Here is a 19208-nt window from a genome sequence, read left to right on the forward strand (position 1 = left end):
CTATTCTATCTACACTCATGACCATGGCTAAGCCATTTATAAATTTGCAGATGACACCACTGTTGATAAAAGCTAAGGTGGCAACAAGGAGGACCACAAGAATGAGAAACATCAGCTGGTTGAGAGGTGTCACAGCACCAACCTCGCACACAACAGTAGCAGATCAAGGAACTGACTGTAGACTTCAGGAAGGGGAATTCAAGAGAACACATTAGTCCTCACTGAGGAAAGTGTGAGCAGCATTAAGTTCCTGGGTGTCAACATCTCTGAAGAGACCCAAAACATTGACACAGTCATGTAAAATGCACATCAACGTTTTACTTCATTAGGAGTTTGAGAAGATCTGGTACATCACAAATATACTTGCAAACTTCTACAGATTTATGGTGGAGAGCAATCTAACTAGTTGCATCACAGTGTAGGATCACAGGAGGTTTCAGAAAACTGTAGACTCAGCCAGCTCCACCTTGGGCACAGGTTCCCAACCATCCGGAGGTGGTGCCTCAGGAAATTTGCATCCAACGTTAAGGACACTCACCATCATGGCTCAGAAGGAAAGGGGAGAGAAGAGAATTGCAGTAATGATGGGGGATTCCATAGTTAGAGGAGCAGAGATGAGATTTAGTGGACATGATAAACACACCCGGTTGGTATGCCGCTTCCCAGAGGCCAGGGTCAGTGACGCCTCAGATCTTGTCCACGGCTTTCTAAAGGGGGAAGGTGAGCAGCTAGAAGTGTTGGTACATATTGGGACCAATGACGTAGGTAGAAAAAGCAAAGAGGTCCTGAAGAGAGAATTTATGGAGCTAGGTAGAAAGCTGAAAAGTAGGACGTCAGACTGGCCATCTCTGGATTGCTGCCTGTGCCACATGCCAGTAAGGATTAGAATTGGATGATTTTGGAGATGAATGCGTGACTGAGAAACTGGTGCAGGAGACAGGGTTTCAGATCTCTGGATCACTGGGATCTCTTCAGGGGAAGGTATGAAGTATACAAAAGGGAGGGGAGGGACCAATATCCTTGTCAGCAGGTTTGTTAGAGCTGTTGGGGAGGGTTTAAACTAATTTGGCGGGGGATGGGAAGCAGAGTGATAGGATTGAGGATAGAGCTGTTGGTTTACAGAGGCAGTGTGTAGTGAAACTATCAGGAAGGACAGCCAGATGACAGGGCAAAATTGCAGTCAGTGGGATGAGTTGCAGTGTAAAAGGGGGACAAGATCGAAAAGGGTGATGGATATGGGTCTGAAGGCATTATATTTGAATGCACACAGTATACAGAATAAAATAGATGATCTTGTAGTGCACTGAGAGATTAGCAGGTGTGCTGTTGGTGGCATCACTGAGTTGAGGCTAAAAGAAGCTTAACATCCAAGAGTGTACATTGTATCAAAAGGACAGGCAGGTAGGTAGAGGAGGTGGCATAGCTCTGTTGGTGACATTTAAATCAAATCCTTAGAAAGAAGTGACATAGGGTCAGAAGATGTAGAAACATTGTGAGTAGAGTTGCGAAACCACAACGGTAAACGGACAATGATAGGAGTTATATACAGGCCTTTGAACTGTAGCCAGGATATGGGCTACAAATTGCAATGGGGAATAGAGAAAACACGTCAAAAGGGCAATGTTATAATAGTCATGAGGGAATGGGGGATTTCAATATGCAGGTAGGTTGGGGAAAGCAGGTTGGTGCTGGATTCCAAAAGAAAGAGTAGTTTGTTGTTGAACCCTGTAGGGGATCAGCTATTCTGGATTGGGTGTTGTGCAATGAATTGGATTTGATTCGGGAGCTTAAGGTAAAGGAACCCTTAGGAGAAGGTGATCATAATATGGAATTCACCTGCGATTTGAGAGGGAGAAGCTAAAGTCAGATGTATTAGTATTACAGTGGAGTAAAGGGAATTACAGAGGCATGAAAGAGAAACTGGCCAAAGTTGATTGGAAAGGGACACTAGCAGGGATGATGGCAGAGCAGCAGTGGCTGGAATTTCCTGAAGCAATTTGGAAGGCACAGGATAGACACAGCCCATAGAAGAAGTATTCTAAAGGCAGGATGACATGTCCATGGCTGACAAGGGAAATCATAGTCAACATAAAAGCAAAGAGAGGGCACATAATAGAGCATTGATAGAGAAAGTAGATGACTGGGAAACTTTTAAAAACCAACAGAAGGCAACTGAAGAAGCCATAAAGGGGTAAAGATGAAATAGGAAGGGAAGCTAAGCAACAATATCAAAGAGGATACCAAAAGTCTTTTCTTCAGATATATAAAGAGTTAAAGAGAGGTGTAAGGAGATATTGGACTTCTGGAAAATGAGGCTGGAGAGTTAGTAATGAGGAACAAAGAAATGGCAAAGGAACTTAATACATATTTTGCATTAGTCTTCACAGTGGAAGACACTAGCAGTATGCTGGACATCCGAGAAGGTCAAGAGGCAGAAGTTGCCATTACTAGGGAGAAGATGCCTGGGATAAGTCATTTGGATAAGTTGACCTACACCCCAGGGTTCTGAAGGAGGTAGCTGAAGAGATTGTGGAGGCATTAGTAATGATCTTTCAAGAATCACTAGATTTCAAAATGGTTCTGGAGGACTGGAAAATTGCAAATGTCATCCCATCCTTCAGGAAGGGAGTGAGGCAGAAGAAAGGAAATTATAGGTCAGTTAGCCTGACCTCAGTGATTGGGAAGATGTTGATGTCAATTGTTAAGGATGCGGTTTTGGGTACTTGGAGGTATATGATAAAACATACCAAAGTCAGCATGGTTTCCTGACAAATAAGAATACTTCGAGGAAATAAAGTAGAATTGGTAGATGTGTGTACTTAGACATTTAGAAGTCCTTTGACCAAGTGCCACAGGTTAGGGGCAGGTAGTATTGAGGAAGCAGGGAGGCCGCAGAGGACTTGGACAGATTAGGAGATTGGGCAAAAGAAAAGTGGCGAATAGAATACAGTGTCAGGTAGTGTATAGTCACGCACTTTGGTAGAAGGAATAAAAGTATAGACTATTTTCTAATCAGGAAGAATATTCAAAAATCTGAGGTGCAGCGAAAGGGTCCTGGGGGTCCTCATGCAGGATTCACTGAAAATAATTTGCAGGTTGAGTTGGTGGTGAGGAAGGTAAATGCAATGTTAGCATTCATTTCAATAGGACTAGAATATAAAAGCAAGGGTGTACTGCCGAGGCTTTATAAAGCACTGGTGAGGCCTCACCTGATTATTGTGAACAGTTTTGGGCCCCTTATCTAAGAAAGAACGTGCTGACATTGGAGAGGGTTCAGAGGAGGTTCACAAAATTGGATACGGGAATGAAAGGAATATCATATGAGAAGTGATTGATGGCTCTGGAGTTTTGCTCACTGGAATTTAGATGAATGAAGGGGGATCTCATTGAAACTTACCAAATGTTGAAAGGCCTAGTTAGAGTGGATGTGGAGAGGATATTTCCTATGATGGGCGAGTCTAGGACTGGAGGACACAGCCTCAGAGTAGAGGAACCTCCATTTAGAACAGAGATAAGGGGGAACTTCTTTGCCAGAGGGTGGTAAATCCATGGAATTCATGGTCACAGGTGGCTGTGGAGGTCAAATCATTGGGTATATTTAAGCAAAGGTCAATAGGTTCTTGATTAGTCAGAGCATGGAAGGTTATGGGAAGAAGGTAGAAGAATGTGGCTGAGAGAGAAATGGATCAGCCATGATAAAATGGTGGAGCAAACTTGACGGGCTGAATGGCCTAATTCTGCTCTTATGTCTTCCGGTACAGGAGCCTGCAGACCCTCACCCAATAATTCAGAAATCGTGGCTTCCCTTCCATCATCAGATTTCAAAGATCCAAATATTCAAAGTACATTTATTATCAAAGTTGCATGCAGTATACAACCCTGAGAATCATCTTCCTGCAGACAATCTCGAAAGAAAGAAACACTGCGAAACTCGTTCAAAGAAAGCATCAAACACACAAAGAACAAATCACGCAAACGGCAAAAAACAAGTGAATAACAAACCTCAGTCTTTGAAACAGTCTAGGAATGCTCAGTTTAGTTTAGTCCAGTGCAATATAGCACTGTGTCATTCGTTGACTGCACTTCACAGAGCCAGTCTGCCCCAATCAAAATCATACAAAATAGCAATAAAAAAGGAGCATCCAGGCACCAGAAACATATATAACATGAACAGCGGAGTCCTCCAAAACCAAGTCCAATCCACAAACAGCACTGATCAAACCTTGCCAAAGACCCAAGTCTCCTGCACTTTCCTCTGGCAGTAGCAAGTAAGAGGGAGAGGTCAACCAGTCGAATGCGGGCAGACGGCGCCGAACACCTGCTCACCTTCCGCTCTCATCCTCATTGAGTTCAGTCTGGCTTGATGCTTTAATCGAGAACTGGAGCTGATCTTGGGTTCGTGCTCTACCATTAGGCCACAAACTCAATTTTCAACCCTGTCAATTACACCAAATTCCCTCAGAGACAGCAAAAGCACCAGATCACTCAGTCGGCCCAAAAACACATCATCAAAATGTAAATCGGAGGCTCCAATTTCACACAGATTGGTAGTAGAAGTATATTTAAAGGAAGAAGGAGAAGAAGTAGTTTCATGAACTGCCTGCAGGATGTTACCATTAGTCGCGTTTGTCACTGTTGCCATCTTGGACCATAGTGTTCATAAATTCTGAAGAGTCCATAACAGTAACTCATTATTCCTTTTACTTTGCACAATTTATCTTGTAATTTAAGTAATCTTATGTCTTTAAATTCTGGTGTTGCCACAAAACAAATTTCACATCATATAGGACGGTGATAATAAAGCTGATTCTGACTCTGAGCTTCTTGTTGTGGCCATATAATGCACAACAGTCCACTTGACTGAAAAATAAAATCTTCTCACTTATAACAAAAGAGCATCTCTTTGTCTTTGATTGGTCGGATTAATGCTATTAAGATGATCATTTTGCCCAAATTTTTATATGTATTTCAATCGGTTCCAATTTTATCTCAAAATCTTTTTCCGATAACGTAGACTCAAAAATTTCCTCATATATATGGCAGAATACAAACCCTAGGTTAGGTAAATGGTATTTACAGAAACCTAAAAAGGAGGGGGGGCTTGCCCTCCCGAATTTCAGATTCTATTATTGGGCAATTAATATTCGATATTTAAAATTTTGGTTACGAGATTTGGATGTATCTTTAAATCCACAGTGGGTAAATCTTGAATGTAATTCATTACAAGGGTTTTCCTTGGGTTCGGTTTTAGGAACTTCGCTTCCTTTTACTTCTTCCAAATTGTATAAACAAATGAATAATCCAATAGTTAAGCATACTTTACGTACATGGTTTCAATTTCGAAGATTTTTTGGGTTTAATCAATTTATTTTAGCAAGTCCTATTATATCTAATTTCCTTTTTCAACCTTCCACTATGGATCAAGCTTACTTTGATTGGGAAACCAAAGGTATAATACGTTTTCGTGATCTATTTCTGGATAATTGTTTCATGTCTTTTGATCAACTTTCTAATAAATATAACTTACCCAGATCTCACTTTTTTAGATATCTACAGATTAGAAACTTTTTAATTACTGTTTCTCCTAATTTTCCACACCCATATCCAATGGACACTTTGGAAAAAATTTTAGATTTAAATCTCTTTCAGAAAAGTGTTGTAGCAATTATATATAATACAATTATGAATTTATGTCCTGATGTTTCCAATAAAATTAAAGCTGACTGGGAAAGTGAACTTAACATTATTATACCGATTGAAAAATGGGAAAAAATTCTTCAATTGGTTAATTTATCCTCTATATGTGCTAAACATGTGTTGATACAGTTTAAAGTAGTACACAGGGCTCATATGTCTAAAGATAAACTATCTCGTTATTATTCTTACATAAATCCTATATGTGATAGATGTCATTCCGAGATAGCTTCTTTAACTCATATGTTTTGGTCATGTCCTTTGTTGGAAAAATATTGGAAAGACATTTTTGACATTATTTCAACGGTTTTGAATGTAGACTTACAACCTCATCTAATTACTGCTATCTTTGGATTACCAATGATAGATTCAAATTATTTAACCTCTTCAGCATGTAGGATGATTGCATTTCTTACTCTAATGGCTAGAAGATCAATTTTGCTGAATTGGAAAGAGATTAACCCTCCTACAGTACTTCATTGGTTTTCACAAACTATGGTATGTTTGAACTTGGAAAAAATTAGAAGTGCGGTTTATGACCCTTCCATTAGATTTGAAAAAACTTGGAGGCCATTCATTCAGCATTTTCATTTGATGTAATTTGATCATTTCCAAACTTGTTTTATTTCTCTGTACTGTTGGTTGAGAGGAATGGGGTTGTCGACACTAAGGTTTTCTTCTTTCCCATTTTCAAGTTGTTAGTATTGCCCAAGTCTTTTAGTTTAGTTGAATAATTCTGTTTAGTTCAGTTTTTTGGGGGGATGGGTTTTTTTTTTTACTTTTTCTTTTCTTTTTCATGATTTTTCTTCAGTTTTTTTTGCTTTATATTATTCATTATTATTCTGCGCGATTGGAAGCTTTGTTAATTTTTACTATTTGGTTTTACAATTACTCATTTTAAATGTAACAATGTATCTCCTACTACTTGTATTTTTTCTTTGTTATGTTTTCATTCTATGAAATTAATAAAAAGATTGAAAAAGAAAGAAAGAACAAAAGAGCAACACAATTGCACGATTCCCTGATCACTCAAAAATTTTAAGGTATGTAATAGAGATTACTCTTCATACCAAAAACTGCCACCTCTTCAACTGATGCTTCTCCTCAGAACACACTGGTTGTTTCTCTTCTCAAAAGTCATAGTCATACTTTAGTGATCCCAGGGGGAAATTGGTTTTTGTTACAGTTGCACCATAAATAATAAATAGTAATAGAACCGTAAATAGTTAAATAGTAATATGTAAATTATGCCAGTAAATTATGAAATAAGTCCGGGACCAGCCTATCGGCATAGGGTGTCTGACCCTCCAAGGGAGGAGTTGTAAAGTTTGATGGCCACAGGCAGGAATGACTTTCTATGACGCTCTGTGCTGCATCTTGGAGGAATGAGTCTCTGGCTGAATGTACTCCTGTGCCCACCCAGTACATTATGTAGTGGATGGGAGACATTGACCAAGATGGCATGCAACTTAGACAGCATCCTCTTTTCAGATATCGCCGTGAGAGAGTCCAATTCCATCCCCACAACATCACTGGCCTTTCGAATAAGTTTGTTGATTCTGTTGGTGTTTGCCACCCTCAGCCTGCTGCCCCAGCACACAACAGCAAACATGATAGCACTGGCCACCACAGACTCGTAGAACATCCTCAGCATCGTCTGGCAGATGTTAAAGGACCTCGGTCTCCTCAGGAAATAGAGACGGCTCTGACCCTTCTTGTAGACAGCCTCAGTATTCTTTGACCAGTCCAGTTTATTGTCAATACATATCCCCAGGTATTTGTAATCCTCCACCATGTCCACACTGACCCCCTGGATGAATACAGGAGTCACCTGTAATGTAGCTCTCCTCAGGTCTACCACTAGCTCCTTAGTCTTTTTCACATTAAGCTGCAGATAATTCTGCTCACACCATGTGACAAAGTTTCCTACAGTAGCTCTGTACTCAACCTCATCTCCCTTGCTGATACATCCAACTATGGCAGAGTCATCCGAAAACTTCTGAAGATGACAAGACTCTGTGCAGTAGTTGAAGTCTGAGGTGTAAATGGTGAAGAGAAAGGGAGACAAGACAGTCCCCTGTGGAGCCCCAGTGCTGCTGATCACTCTGTCGGGCACACAGTGTTGCAAGCACACGTACTGTGGTCTGCCAGTCAGGTAATCAAGAATCCATGTTACCAGGGAAGCATCCACCTGCATCGCTGTCAGCTTCTCCCCCAGCAGAGCAGGGCAGATGGCGTTGAACGCATTGGAGAAGTCAAAAAACATGACCCTCACAGTGCTCACTGGTTTGTCCAGGTGAGCGTAGACACGGTTCAGCAGGTAGACGATGGCATCCTCAACTCCTAGTCTGGGCTGGTAGGCGAACCGGAGGGGATCTAAGTGTGGCTTGACCATAGGCCGGAGCAGCTCCAGAACAAGTCTTTCAAAAGATGTACTGGACCGTAAGTGCATCAAGTTATTTGTGTCTGCTTGACACAACAGAAGGGAAGCATAAGTTTTCTTTCTTTCACTACTCATTTAATTTCTTCCACATGTTACTTTTCTACATTAACAAAGCCTTGCTTCAGAACTACAGCTGTGCTCCAAATAATTGTCCAAGTAGAAACTCCCCATGTCTGATAGTCCATTGTCTATTTAGTCAAGGAGCAATCACAGGCAACACCATTCCAATTCTCCACCTATTTACTAATGTACAGTAACACATTGGCATACTCTTTCCAGTGGTGATCACTGGAAAATGGTGAGCAGTGATTGATATTTCCCCACACTTGAGAGGCTTAAAGCCAGTCTTGATCAACTTTGAAATTAGTGCTATTAATTCATAACACTGTATGATTTGGATATCACAAATATCCAAAGGAGATTGCCAGCGAAGCATTAGGAGTATAGTAAACTGAAAACAAACAAGCAGAGAATGAGGGTTAAAGGAAATTGTTGAGATTGGGTCCAGGCAGGGAAGCCCTCCTTTCAGCTTTTCAGCTTTGCTGATGGCACAGCAGACACCCCACCCACTACCTTTGCAGAGAGACTTCTGACACAACTAAAGGTATCTGCACAAGGAAAATGGATACAATTCAAAAACTCGAACAAATAGTATCATTATGCACAGTAGAATTATCATACGAATTTACATAAAGTGAGAATTTTGAAGCTAGCTTTCACAATGAGGAAAGGGTGCTTTAGACTACTCGTTTAAAAATTTCTATATTTGTCTCTAAGTATCACCTCATATGTATTTTCTAAGAAGAAAAGCATCTTGATTCCCCTCCCCCGCTCTTGAAAATATAAATCAAGCTTTCAACTGTGGCTGGTCTCCATTGACTGACTAATTTTCAGATTGAAGTCTGGTGGGCTGTCGGCAATGAGGAACATGAAGCTGTAGAATCCTCTACCGCAGAAAGCAGTGGAAACGATTTAGTAAGTACATTAAAGAAGAAGTTAGATATTGTTCTTAGAGGGATCAAAAGATTTAGTGAGAACACCAGAAGAGGTTACTAAATTTGAATGATCAACCAGAATCATACTGAATTGTGAAACAGACTCAAAGTGTTGAATGGCTGACTTCTATTTTCTACATTTCTATATTTCCATATCTATTTCTAACATATAATTTCTCTCGAATTGTACTTATAAATTACATGGTCAAATCTTCTTTTTCATAAAGAATTGAAATATAAGGTACTGATTTTAACATAACACTCTTTACACACATTCAAAATACTGTCTTATCGAACACGATCCAAATCAAATAAAGAATAAAGTGTTATACATTTTACTAGGAATTAGATCTCACTGCATTGATATTTTGCACACATTCTCTATGCACATCCTTTAAACTGCTTGTGCTTCTTTTAAGTGGAAGTCCTGTTCAACGGGATAGTAGGCCAGGGATTTCCAACCACAGTTCAAGCCAAAATGTAATAATATGCTTTTTTGACAGAAATTGTCACAAGATTTTGGAAGCTCTCAACTGTGTTTTCAGCTTTGAATAAAACAGGGAACAATTCATGAATACAGGTGACATAAAAGGCAAACATAACATTTTGTTGTTTTGATGTATTTATTTGAATGGCTGAGTTAAGTCTGTACCTTACATTACAATATAATTACTAATACTTGTTGCAATAAATCTCATAATCCTCACAATGGTGCATACAAGGAAATTGTGATCTCTATGGCACAATGCTTCTTGCAGCATAGGCGAATCAGAATCAGGTTGATTATCACTGACATGTGACGTGAAATTTGTTAACTTTGCAGCAGCAGTTCAACGCAGCAGAGGAGCAATGATGACAATTGTTTGGGTGCAGTGTGAGGAAGAGATGTGGCAGTGCAACCTGAATATAATCACGTCCACTTACTTTGTTGTAAAGGGAGACATTAAACCAAATGTTTTAGTTATAAACCAACTATTAAGAGCCATGACCCCGATGGACAATGCAGCTTGGTGCCATTTTTGCAATCTTTGAGAATGGTAATTACTGCATGTTCCATTGTGTATTTATTAGGGTGGTAAAATTAACTGACTTTCTGATTTATTTTAGTTTTCCAGTATTCACAATTTTGATTTAAACACATTTTCCCAGGTCTTTAATGATAAAGCCTTACCTCTTCCTTTTGAGCTTTGGTTAGGTCATGCCATTCTTCCACTGCATGGTTCAGGTTAACTTGGGCAAGTTGAATTCTCACTTCACCAATTATGTCATGTTTGGAGAATCTATTGAAGTCATATACTTGCATCACAACAGATGTTTTCTCAATATCACTTTGACTGACCTGCAGTAAGGGAAAACACGTGAGTGAGAAAAAAAAATACTAAGTGCAAGTAAAGCAGAGCAGCCAACTGGAATTTTCAATATGAAGAACCAAGAAAAAGTGAAGATGCTAGAAATTTGGAGAAACACAAAAAAAATTGTAAGAATGCAAAGAAAACTTGCTTCGGTGGGGGGGAGAGGTGGGGGAGAAGAGATGGGGAGAGGAGGGGGGAGAGAGGAGGGGGGAGAGAGGAGGGGGAGAGAGGAGGGGGAGAGAGGAGGGGGAGAGAGGAGAGGGGGAGAGAGGAGAGGAGGAGAGAGGAGAAGGGGAGAGAGGAGAAGGGGAGAGGAGGGGGAGAAGGGGAGAGAGGAAGAGGGGGAGAGGGGGGAGAGAGGGGTGAGGAGGGGGGCAGAGGGGGAGGGGGAGTGGGGGAGTTCAGGGGAGGGGGAGAGGGAATGGGGGAGTGGGGGATGAGAAGGGATGAGGGGGTGAGAGGGGGTGAGAGGAGGGAGAGGGAGAGGGGGAGAGGGGGAGAGGGGGAGGGGGGAGAGAGGGGAGGGGGGAGAGGAGGGGTGAAGAGAAAATTCTTTCAGTATGTAATAATCATTTCCAGTAAAATGTTATTAATATTCTAACAAAAGAAGGATACTTTGAATGCTATTAAAACTTGCAGCATCATCTGGATTACCTGGAAAAACGGGCTAAAAATGGCAGACATATGTGGAATAAATCTTCAGCAGAAGTGGTGGATGCGAGTTTAATGCATCTAGAGTTAGTTTTATGTTCCTTGTGGGAGATGTGGGAACCTCTGCAATTTGCAGCTCCTTAGAGATCATGTTAAGGAACTGGAGCTGCAGCTGGATATCTTTAAGCTAATATGGGAAAAAAAGGTGATAGACTGGAGCTATAGGGAGGTAGTCACCACTAAGTTGTTGGAGGGAGGCAGGTACTTGGGTGACTGTCAGGAGAGGGAAAGGGAATATACAGCCAGTACAGAGTACTCCTGTGGCTGTTCCCCTCAAAAGTAAGTATACCATTTGGATACTCTTGGGAGAGAGACCTACCAACAGAAGCCATAATGACTTGATCTCTGGCTCAGAAGGAAAGGGGAAAGAAGAGGAGTGAAATAGTGATAGGGATTCCATAATTAGTAGAGCAGACAGCAGATTCTGTGGACAAGAAAGACACTCCCGGAGAGTACGGTATCTCAGATCAGGTCTACAGCATTCTAAAGGGGAAGAGTGAACAGCTGGAACTCGTGGTACCAACAATGTAGCTAGGAAAAGGGAGGAGGTCCTGAAGAGAGAACAGAGGGAGTTAGATAGAAGGCTGAAAAGCAGCACCCCCAGGGTAGTAATCTCTGGACGACTGCCTGTGCCACGTGCCAGTGAGGGAAAGAATAGGAGGATTTGGCAGATAAATGCATGGCTAAGGAATTGGGTCGGGGCTGGGTTTCAGATTTCTAGATCATTGGGATCTCTTCTGGGGAAGGTATGAAAGTACAGGTTATACCTTAACCCGAGGGGGACCAATATCCTTGAGGGCAGGTTTGCTAGAGCTGCTGGGGAGGGTTTAAACTAATTTGGCAGGGGGATTGAAACCAGAGTGATAGAGCTGAGGATGGGGCAGTTGCTGTACAATTAGGTGCAATGTGTAGTGAGACTGTGAGGAAGAACAGGTACACGATAGGGCAAGATTGCAGTCAGTGGAATGAGTTAAGTTTCACAGGGTCCAAAATTGAGAAGGGTCATGAACACAGTACTGAAGGTGTTATATTTTAATGCATGCAGTATACAGTATAAGGTAGATGATCTTGTGGCGAGTTAGAGAATGGCAGGTATGATGTAGTGGGCATTGCTGAGTCAAGGCGAAAAAAGATTACAGTTGGGAGCTTAACATCAAAGGATACACGTTGTATCAAAAGGATTGGCAGATAAGCAGAGGGTTTGGGGTGGCTCTGTTGTTAAGACATGAAATCAAATCCTTAGAGAGAGGTGACATTGGATCGGAAGATGTAGAAACCTTGTGGTTAGATTTAAGAAACTGCAAGGGTAAAGATATGTTGATGGAAGTTATATACATGTCTCCAAAGAGTAGCCATGACGTGGGCTACATATTACAGTGGGAGATAGAAAAGGCATGTAAAAAGGCCAATATTGAGATAGTCATGGAGAATTCAATATGCTGGTAGACTGGGAACATCAGGTTGGTGCCGGATCCCTATGAATCACAAAAAGCTGGCTTGCAGGTACAACAGGTTATTAAAAAGGCAAACAGAATGTTGGCCTTCATTGCGAGAGAGATTGAATTCAAGAGCAGGGAGGTCATGCTGCAACTATACAGGGTACTGGTGAGGCCGCACCTGGAGTACTGTGTGCAGTTCTGGTCTCCATACTTGAGGAAGGATATACTGGCTTTGGAGGCAGTGCAGAGGAGGTTCACCAGGTCGATTCCAGGGATGAAGAGGTTAACCTATAAGGAGAGATTGAGTCACCTGGGACTATACTCTTTGGAGTTCAGAAGAATGATAGGGAATCTGATAGAAACATACAAAATTTTGAAAGGGGTAGATAAGATAGAAGTAGGAAAGTTGTTTCCACTGGTAGGTGAGACTAGAACTGGGGGATATTGCCTTAAGATTCAGGGGAGAGGATTTAGGATGGAGATGAGGAAAACCTGTTTTTCCCAGAGAGTGGTGAATCTGTGGAATTCTCTGCCCAGGGAAGCAGTTGAGGCTTCTTCACTAAATATATTTAAGATAGTTAGATAGATTTTTACATAGCAGGGGAATTAAGGGTTATGGGGAAAAGGCAGGTAGATGGAGCTGAGTTACAGACAGATCAGCCACGATCTTATTGAATGGCAGCGCAGGCTCGATGGGCCATATGGCCTACTCCTGCTCCTGTTTCTTATGATCTTATGTTCTTATTAAAGGGAAATTGTAGAATGCCTTCAAGATGGCTTTTTAGAGCAGCTTCTGGTTGAGCCCACTAGGTACGGTTGCCAACTTTCTCACTCCCAAATAAGGGACAAAAGTAGCAGTCAAATACGGGACACCTGGGCTTACCCCAAGAAAGACTACCATGACCATGAAGCCTTGCGCGAGCACCTGTGTGCGCATGCGTGTACTTGCCAATTTTTTTTCTACAAATCAGTTTTGGCTTTGTCGTCCCGATTTTGTTGTGAAACTACACTGAACATATATTATTTCTACTTTGTATAAGCTGTGTATTTATTATATCATTCCTGCTTTTACTATATATTAGTATTATTTTAAGTTTTATGTGTTATTGGTATGATTTGGTAGGTTATTTTTTGGGTCTGGGAATGCTCAAAAAATTTTCCCATATAAATTAATAATAATTTCTTCTTCACTACGCCATTTCGGCTTACGAACGGTTTCATAGGAACGCTCTACCTTAGCAGGGGAAATATGGGACAAGGGCAGTCGCATATGGGACAAACCAATTTAGCCCAATATATGGGATGTCCCGCCTATTATGGGACAGTTAGCAACCCTACCACTAGGGGAACAGCATTTCTAGATTTGGTGTAATGGAATGACCTAGATTCAATTAGGGAAATTAAGGTAAAGGAATTCTTAGGAGACAGTGATCATAATATGATAGAATTCACCCGAAGTTTGAGAAGGAGAAGCTAAAATCGGATGTACTAATTATAGTGGAGTAAAGCGAATTACAAAGGCATGAGAGCAGAGCTGGCTAAGGTTGATCGTGGAGGCATTAGTAGTGATCTTTCTAGATCCTGGAATGGTTTTGGAGGACTAGAAAATTACAAATGTCACTCCATTCTTCAAGAAGGAAGCAGAAGAAAGGAAATTATAGGGCAGTTAACCTGACTTCAGAAAGATGTTGGAGCCTATTTTAAGGAGAAGGTTTCAGGGTACTTGGAGGCACATGACAAAATAGGCCAAAGTTAGCATGGTTTCCTTATTGGGGAATCTTGCCTGATAAATCTGCTGGAATTCTTTGAGGAAATAACAAGCAGGACAGAGGAATGAGAGTCAGTGGATGTTGTTTATTTTGGATTTTCAGAAGGCCTTTGATAAGGTGCTGCACATGAGGCAGCTTAACAAGTTAAGAGTCCATGGTATTACAGGAAAGATACTAGCATGGAGAGAAGATTGGCTGACTGGTTAGAGGTAAAGAGTTGGAATAAAGGGCTGTTCATGACTAGTGGGGTACTGCAAGGGTCAGTGTTGGGACCACATATTTTCATGTTCTACGTCAATAATTTGAAGGAGGAATTTGTGGCTTTGTGGTCAAGTTTGTAGATGATACAAAAGTAGGTGGGGGGGCAGATAGTACTGAGGAAGCAAGATGTCTGCAGAAGGATTTAGACACATCGGGAGCATAGCAAAGAAGTGGCCAATGGAATATAGTGTAGGGAAATGCATGGTCATGCACTTTGGCAGATAGAGTAAAGGCGTGGGTTATTTTCTCAACAGGGAGAAAATTCAAAAATCAGAGATGCAAACAGACTTGCAAGTCCTTCTGCAGACTCCATGAAGGTTAACTTGCAGGTTGAATCAGTGGTAAGGAAGGCAAAAGCAATGTTTACGTTCAATTTGCAAGCAAGGATGTAATGCCGAGGCTTTATAAGGCATTGGTCAGACTACATATGGAGTATTGTGGGCAGCTTTGAGCCTCTTATCTGAGAAAAAATGTGCAGGCATTGGAGAGGGTCTAGACAAGGTTCATTAGAATGATCCAAAGAATGAAAGGGTTACTATATGAGGAGAGTTTGATGGCTCTGGGCCTGTAATTATTGGAGTTTAGGAGAATGAAGAGGGTTCTATCAAATATTGAATAGCCTAAATAAAGTAGGTGTGGATGTTTTCTATAGTGAAGGAGTCTAGGTGCAGGAGGCACAGCCTCAGACTAGAGGGACATCATTTAGAACAAAGATGAGGAAAAATTTCATTAGCCAAAGGGTGGTGAATCTGTGGAATTAATTGCACAGATGGCTGTGCAGGCCAAGTTATTGGATAAGTCTATAGTGGAGGTTGATAGGTTCCTGATTAATCAGGGCATCAAAAGTTACAGTGAGAAGGCAGGGGAATCGGGGTTGAGAGGGATAGTAAATCAGCCATGATGAAGAGCGGATCAGACTTGATGGGCCAAATGGTGTAGTTCTGCTCCTATGTCATATGGTTTTACGGTTAATTGCAATGGTTCTCATATTCATTCAAGGTATTTGTGTTTCGAAGGCTAAGTCAGCGATTAATTACTCATCTAGAACTGTTATTCCGGAAGTGGTGGAGTGCTGCCTTCTTGAACCACTGGAGTCCTTGAGGTGTGGGTCTACTGATGACGCTGTTAGGGAGGGAGATATAGAGTTTTCACCGAGTGAGTGTGAAGAAATGGCAGTGGTGTACAGCCTAGAGGGCACCTTCGCAGTGGTGCTGTTCCCATACCTTTACTGGCTTTTCCTTCCAGCTACTAGACGTTGTGGGTTGAGAAGATGCTATCTAAGGGGTCTTGGTGCATTGCTGCAGAGCTTCTGTAGAGGGTACAAAACACTGCTACTGTGCCTTCGTGGTGGAATGAATGGAATGGTTATGGATGGAGCTTCTATCAAGCAGGCTGATGTGAAGAGTATTCCATCACACTCCTGACTTGACAGTTATCAATGACTTTAGGGAATTAAGTTCAAAGTTTATAATTCAAAGTAAATTTACTGTCAATGTATGTATGTGTTACCATATACTACCTTGAGATTCATTTTCTTGTAGGCATTTACAGGGAAAAAAAGAAACAATAGAATTTATGAAAAATTATATATAACGTACAAAATATGACTAAGAACCAATGTGCAAAAGAAGGTCATAATCGGTTAAGATTGAAAGGTGAAATATTTAAGGTGAACTTGAGGGGGAATCTTCTTCACTCATGGGCTGGTGCAAGTGTGGAATGACCTGCCAGCAGAAAGTAGTGGATGTGGGTTTGACTGCAACATTTAAGAGAAGTTTGGATAAACACACAGGAGAGGTATGTAGGGCTATGGTCCAGCTGTGGTTCTACAGGTCTAGGAAGAATAGCAGTTCAGCATGGATAAGATAGGCAAAGGGACTGTTTCTGTGCAGTCGTGCTCTATGACTCTAAGACAAACTGTGCAATTAAAAATAATACTAAGAACATGAGTTGTAAAGAGCCCTTGAAAGTGAGCCAAAAACAACAGGAATTCTGCAGATGCTGGAAATTCAAGCAACACACATAAAAGTTGCTGGTGAACGCAGCAGGCCAGGCAGCTAACGTCCTGACGAAGGGTCTCGACCTGAAACGTCGACTACACCTCTTCCTAGAGATGCTGCCTGGCCTGCTGCGCTCACCAGCAACTTTTATGTGTGTTGCTTGAAAGTGAGCCTGTAGGTTGTGGAATCAATTCAGAGTAGTGGTGAGTGATGTTATCCACGCCAGTTCAGTAGCCTGATGCTTGTAGGGTAATAACCGTTCCTGAACCTGGTGGTGATGGACTGAAGGCTTCTGCACCTCTTGTCCAATGGTAGTCATGAGAAGAGGGTATGGCCTGGGTGTTGGGGTCCTTGATGATGGATGTTGCTCATCACAGGATTCCCAGCCTCTGACTGATTTCTATAACTTCTTCATAATTGCTTACCTTTCTCCCTTCCATGGAATCTCCACATTATCATGATTGAAGATGCTCCAAGTTACAGCATCTGCAGTCCCTTGTGACTCAATGTCAGCATGATTGAAAATGGAAACATTTTGAAATTCACTGCTCTATGCCAGCATCATACCATTTTATATCACCACTGTCACAATTTATCTTTATCTGTTTACAACATAAAATAATATTACCTTGAAACATTGCATATGGGTGTGAAGAGAAGGTGAGTTAATGCACCCAATTTTTAGCCAAAAACCTCAGCAATGTTCTAACATTTCAACATGATCATACTGATTGGATGACTTTTTTTACAGAATGACTTTCCACAATCTTGATCGGTTTTGCAAAACATTCTTCTATTTAAACAGCTGGACCACGTTCCCAAGAGTAGACATTTGTGAATCAACATCAGTTATTCACTTTTGATTTTTATTCAATTGGTCTAGCTCAGGGTGGAGATTTACTAATAGCTTTAAAAATTAATGTAACATGTACCTTGAATGAAAATTGTTCTTTAAAAACAGGATCTAGTGTTTTTCTGTAGACCTTAGTTTCATATCTTGGATTCTTTTTTGGGTGAAGGTACACAGTGACATAAGGATCAGATGTTCCTCCAAAATCCATAGCCTTTAATTCCGTTGCCTGTAGAACTCCAACATTGAGCTGCAAGAAATATGGGCATAGCAGATCTAAATTAGTAACTTCTTGGTTTAAAAATGTTCAGCTCGATACTATAGCTCAGGTTTTGCAAGTGATCATGATCAGTAATTTTTTTTGACACCTAAAGTCTTGAGAGTAACTCTGGAACAACACATACACATAGAAATGCAATGATTGTTGTCAGTGATTCATGGCTCCTTCAAACATTTTGCTTTTGTGCAGTCTTCTTCAGCATAATCTCCAGAAATCAGCAGCTCGACAAATAGTTCAGGAATTTATAAGTTATTAGTACACACAAAATGCTGGAGGAACTCTGCAGGCCAGGCAGCATCTATGGAAAGGAAAACAGAGTCTGCATTTCAGGCCAAGACCCTTCATCAAGGCCCTTATAAATTACTCTGTAAATAAATTATCTACAAATGATTCCTGCTTTAAGATACCCTGAAATGTTGGGCTTTGTGCATGAGTCGCGCAAAGAGAATTTTTATCATCAAACCGAAATTACAGCATAGTGAAGTCTCCAAGCATAGATAAATATTTCAAAATATATATTTTAGAATATTTGTCTCATATTATAAAATAGCTACCTGATTCTTATGTGTATGGATTCTTTATTTCATTGTCTGCAAGATGTTTAGATTTAACCACAAATTGTGCTTTTAGTTGTCTGTGAAAGTTCTTCAATGTCAGTTGGTGATTCAGCTAGATTGTTAGTACAATTAAAACTGCTAGACCTCAGGATTTCCTTTGCCTGACAACAAATAACATCAATAAATCCATCTCACAGAGGTCAATTCATTTTTATAGACAGCTTTCTTCAGGATAAGGGAAAGAATGTCACTTCACTGCCGACTAAAAAATATAAGACATTATTGTAATATTCTACAGCTAATTGTGTGCACATAAGTGAACTGATGTAAAGTTACTCAGATCACCCCATCCCTGCTGATAAATATAGAAAAGGAAAGGCAGCAGAGTCTCCCTCTTTCAATCCAAACTTTGGCAGCCAAAAGATGGCAGCAGACCCAACATCATGGGTTGTATTTCAACCTAACATACGGCCCAATATCTCCTCCATTAACCATGAGGTACTCAATATTAAACTTACTGAGATTAAAATAATGTCTAATGACTTAATGCTATACTGTATTACGAATAAGCTCTCCTCGGGCTTCCCGCCAGGTACAGGCATCAATTTTAACCAATATTCTAATGACAAACTCAGCCATCTTCATCAGGGATGATGCTCAGGCATGTCTAGTTCGGTGGTATCTATACCTCCATCGTCAGTCCCTCCTGATTGGTTCATCCACATTCAATCAGGTTTCTGCTATGCCACCTTGCTTACAACCAAATTCCAGTTGTTACTTACAGTGACACCTTCGTCTCTGTTATATTCATTTTTGCTCGCTATTTTTTCCTGTATTCCTATTTGAAATATTGTACT

The 19208-nt window shown here is 40.9% G+C and overlaps 1 protein-coding gene across 1 annotated transcript in view; it reads right to left on the reverse strand.

Annotated features, from left to right (window-relative positions):
• The window catches only part of syt8 (synaptotagmin VIII), a 91441-nt gene that overhangs the window by 23309 nt on the left and 48924 nt on the right, over window positions 1–19208 (reverse strand). Inside the window, exons 5-6 of the mRNA XM_072273147.1 lie at window positions 17597–17764; window positions 10304–10471 (exon numbers count right to left, since the gene is read on the reverse strand). Coding sequence (XP_072129248.1) covers window positions 10304–10471; window positions 17597–17764 — 336 coding nt within the window. The remainder of the gene's footprint in view (window positions 1–10303; window positions 10472–17596; window positions 17765–19208) is intronic.

The sequence above is a fragment of the Mobula birostris genome, chromosome 11 (assembly GCF_030028105.1).
Source record: "Mobula birostris isolate sMobBir1 chromosome 11, sMobBir1.hap1, whole genome shotgun sequence".
In the NCBI taxonomy this organism is placed as follows: Eukaryota; Metazoa; Chordata; class Chondrichthyes; order Myliobatiformes; family Myliobatidae; genus Mobula; species Mobula birostris.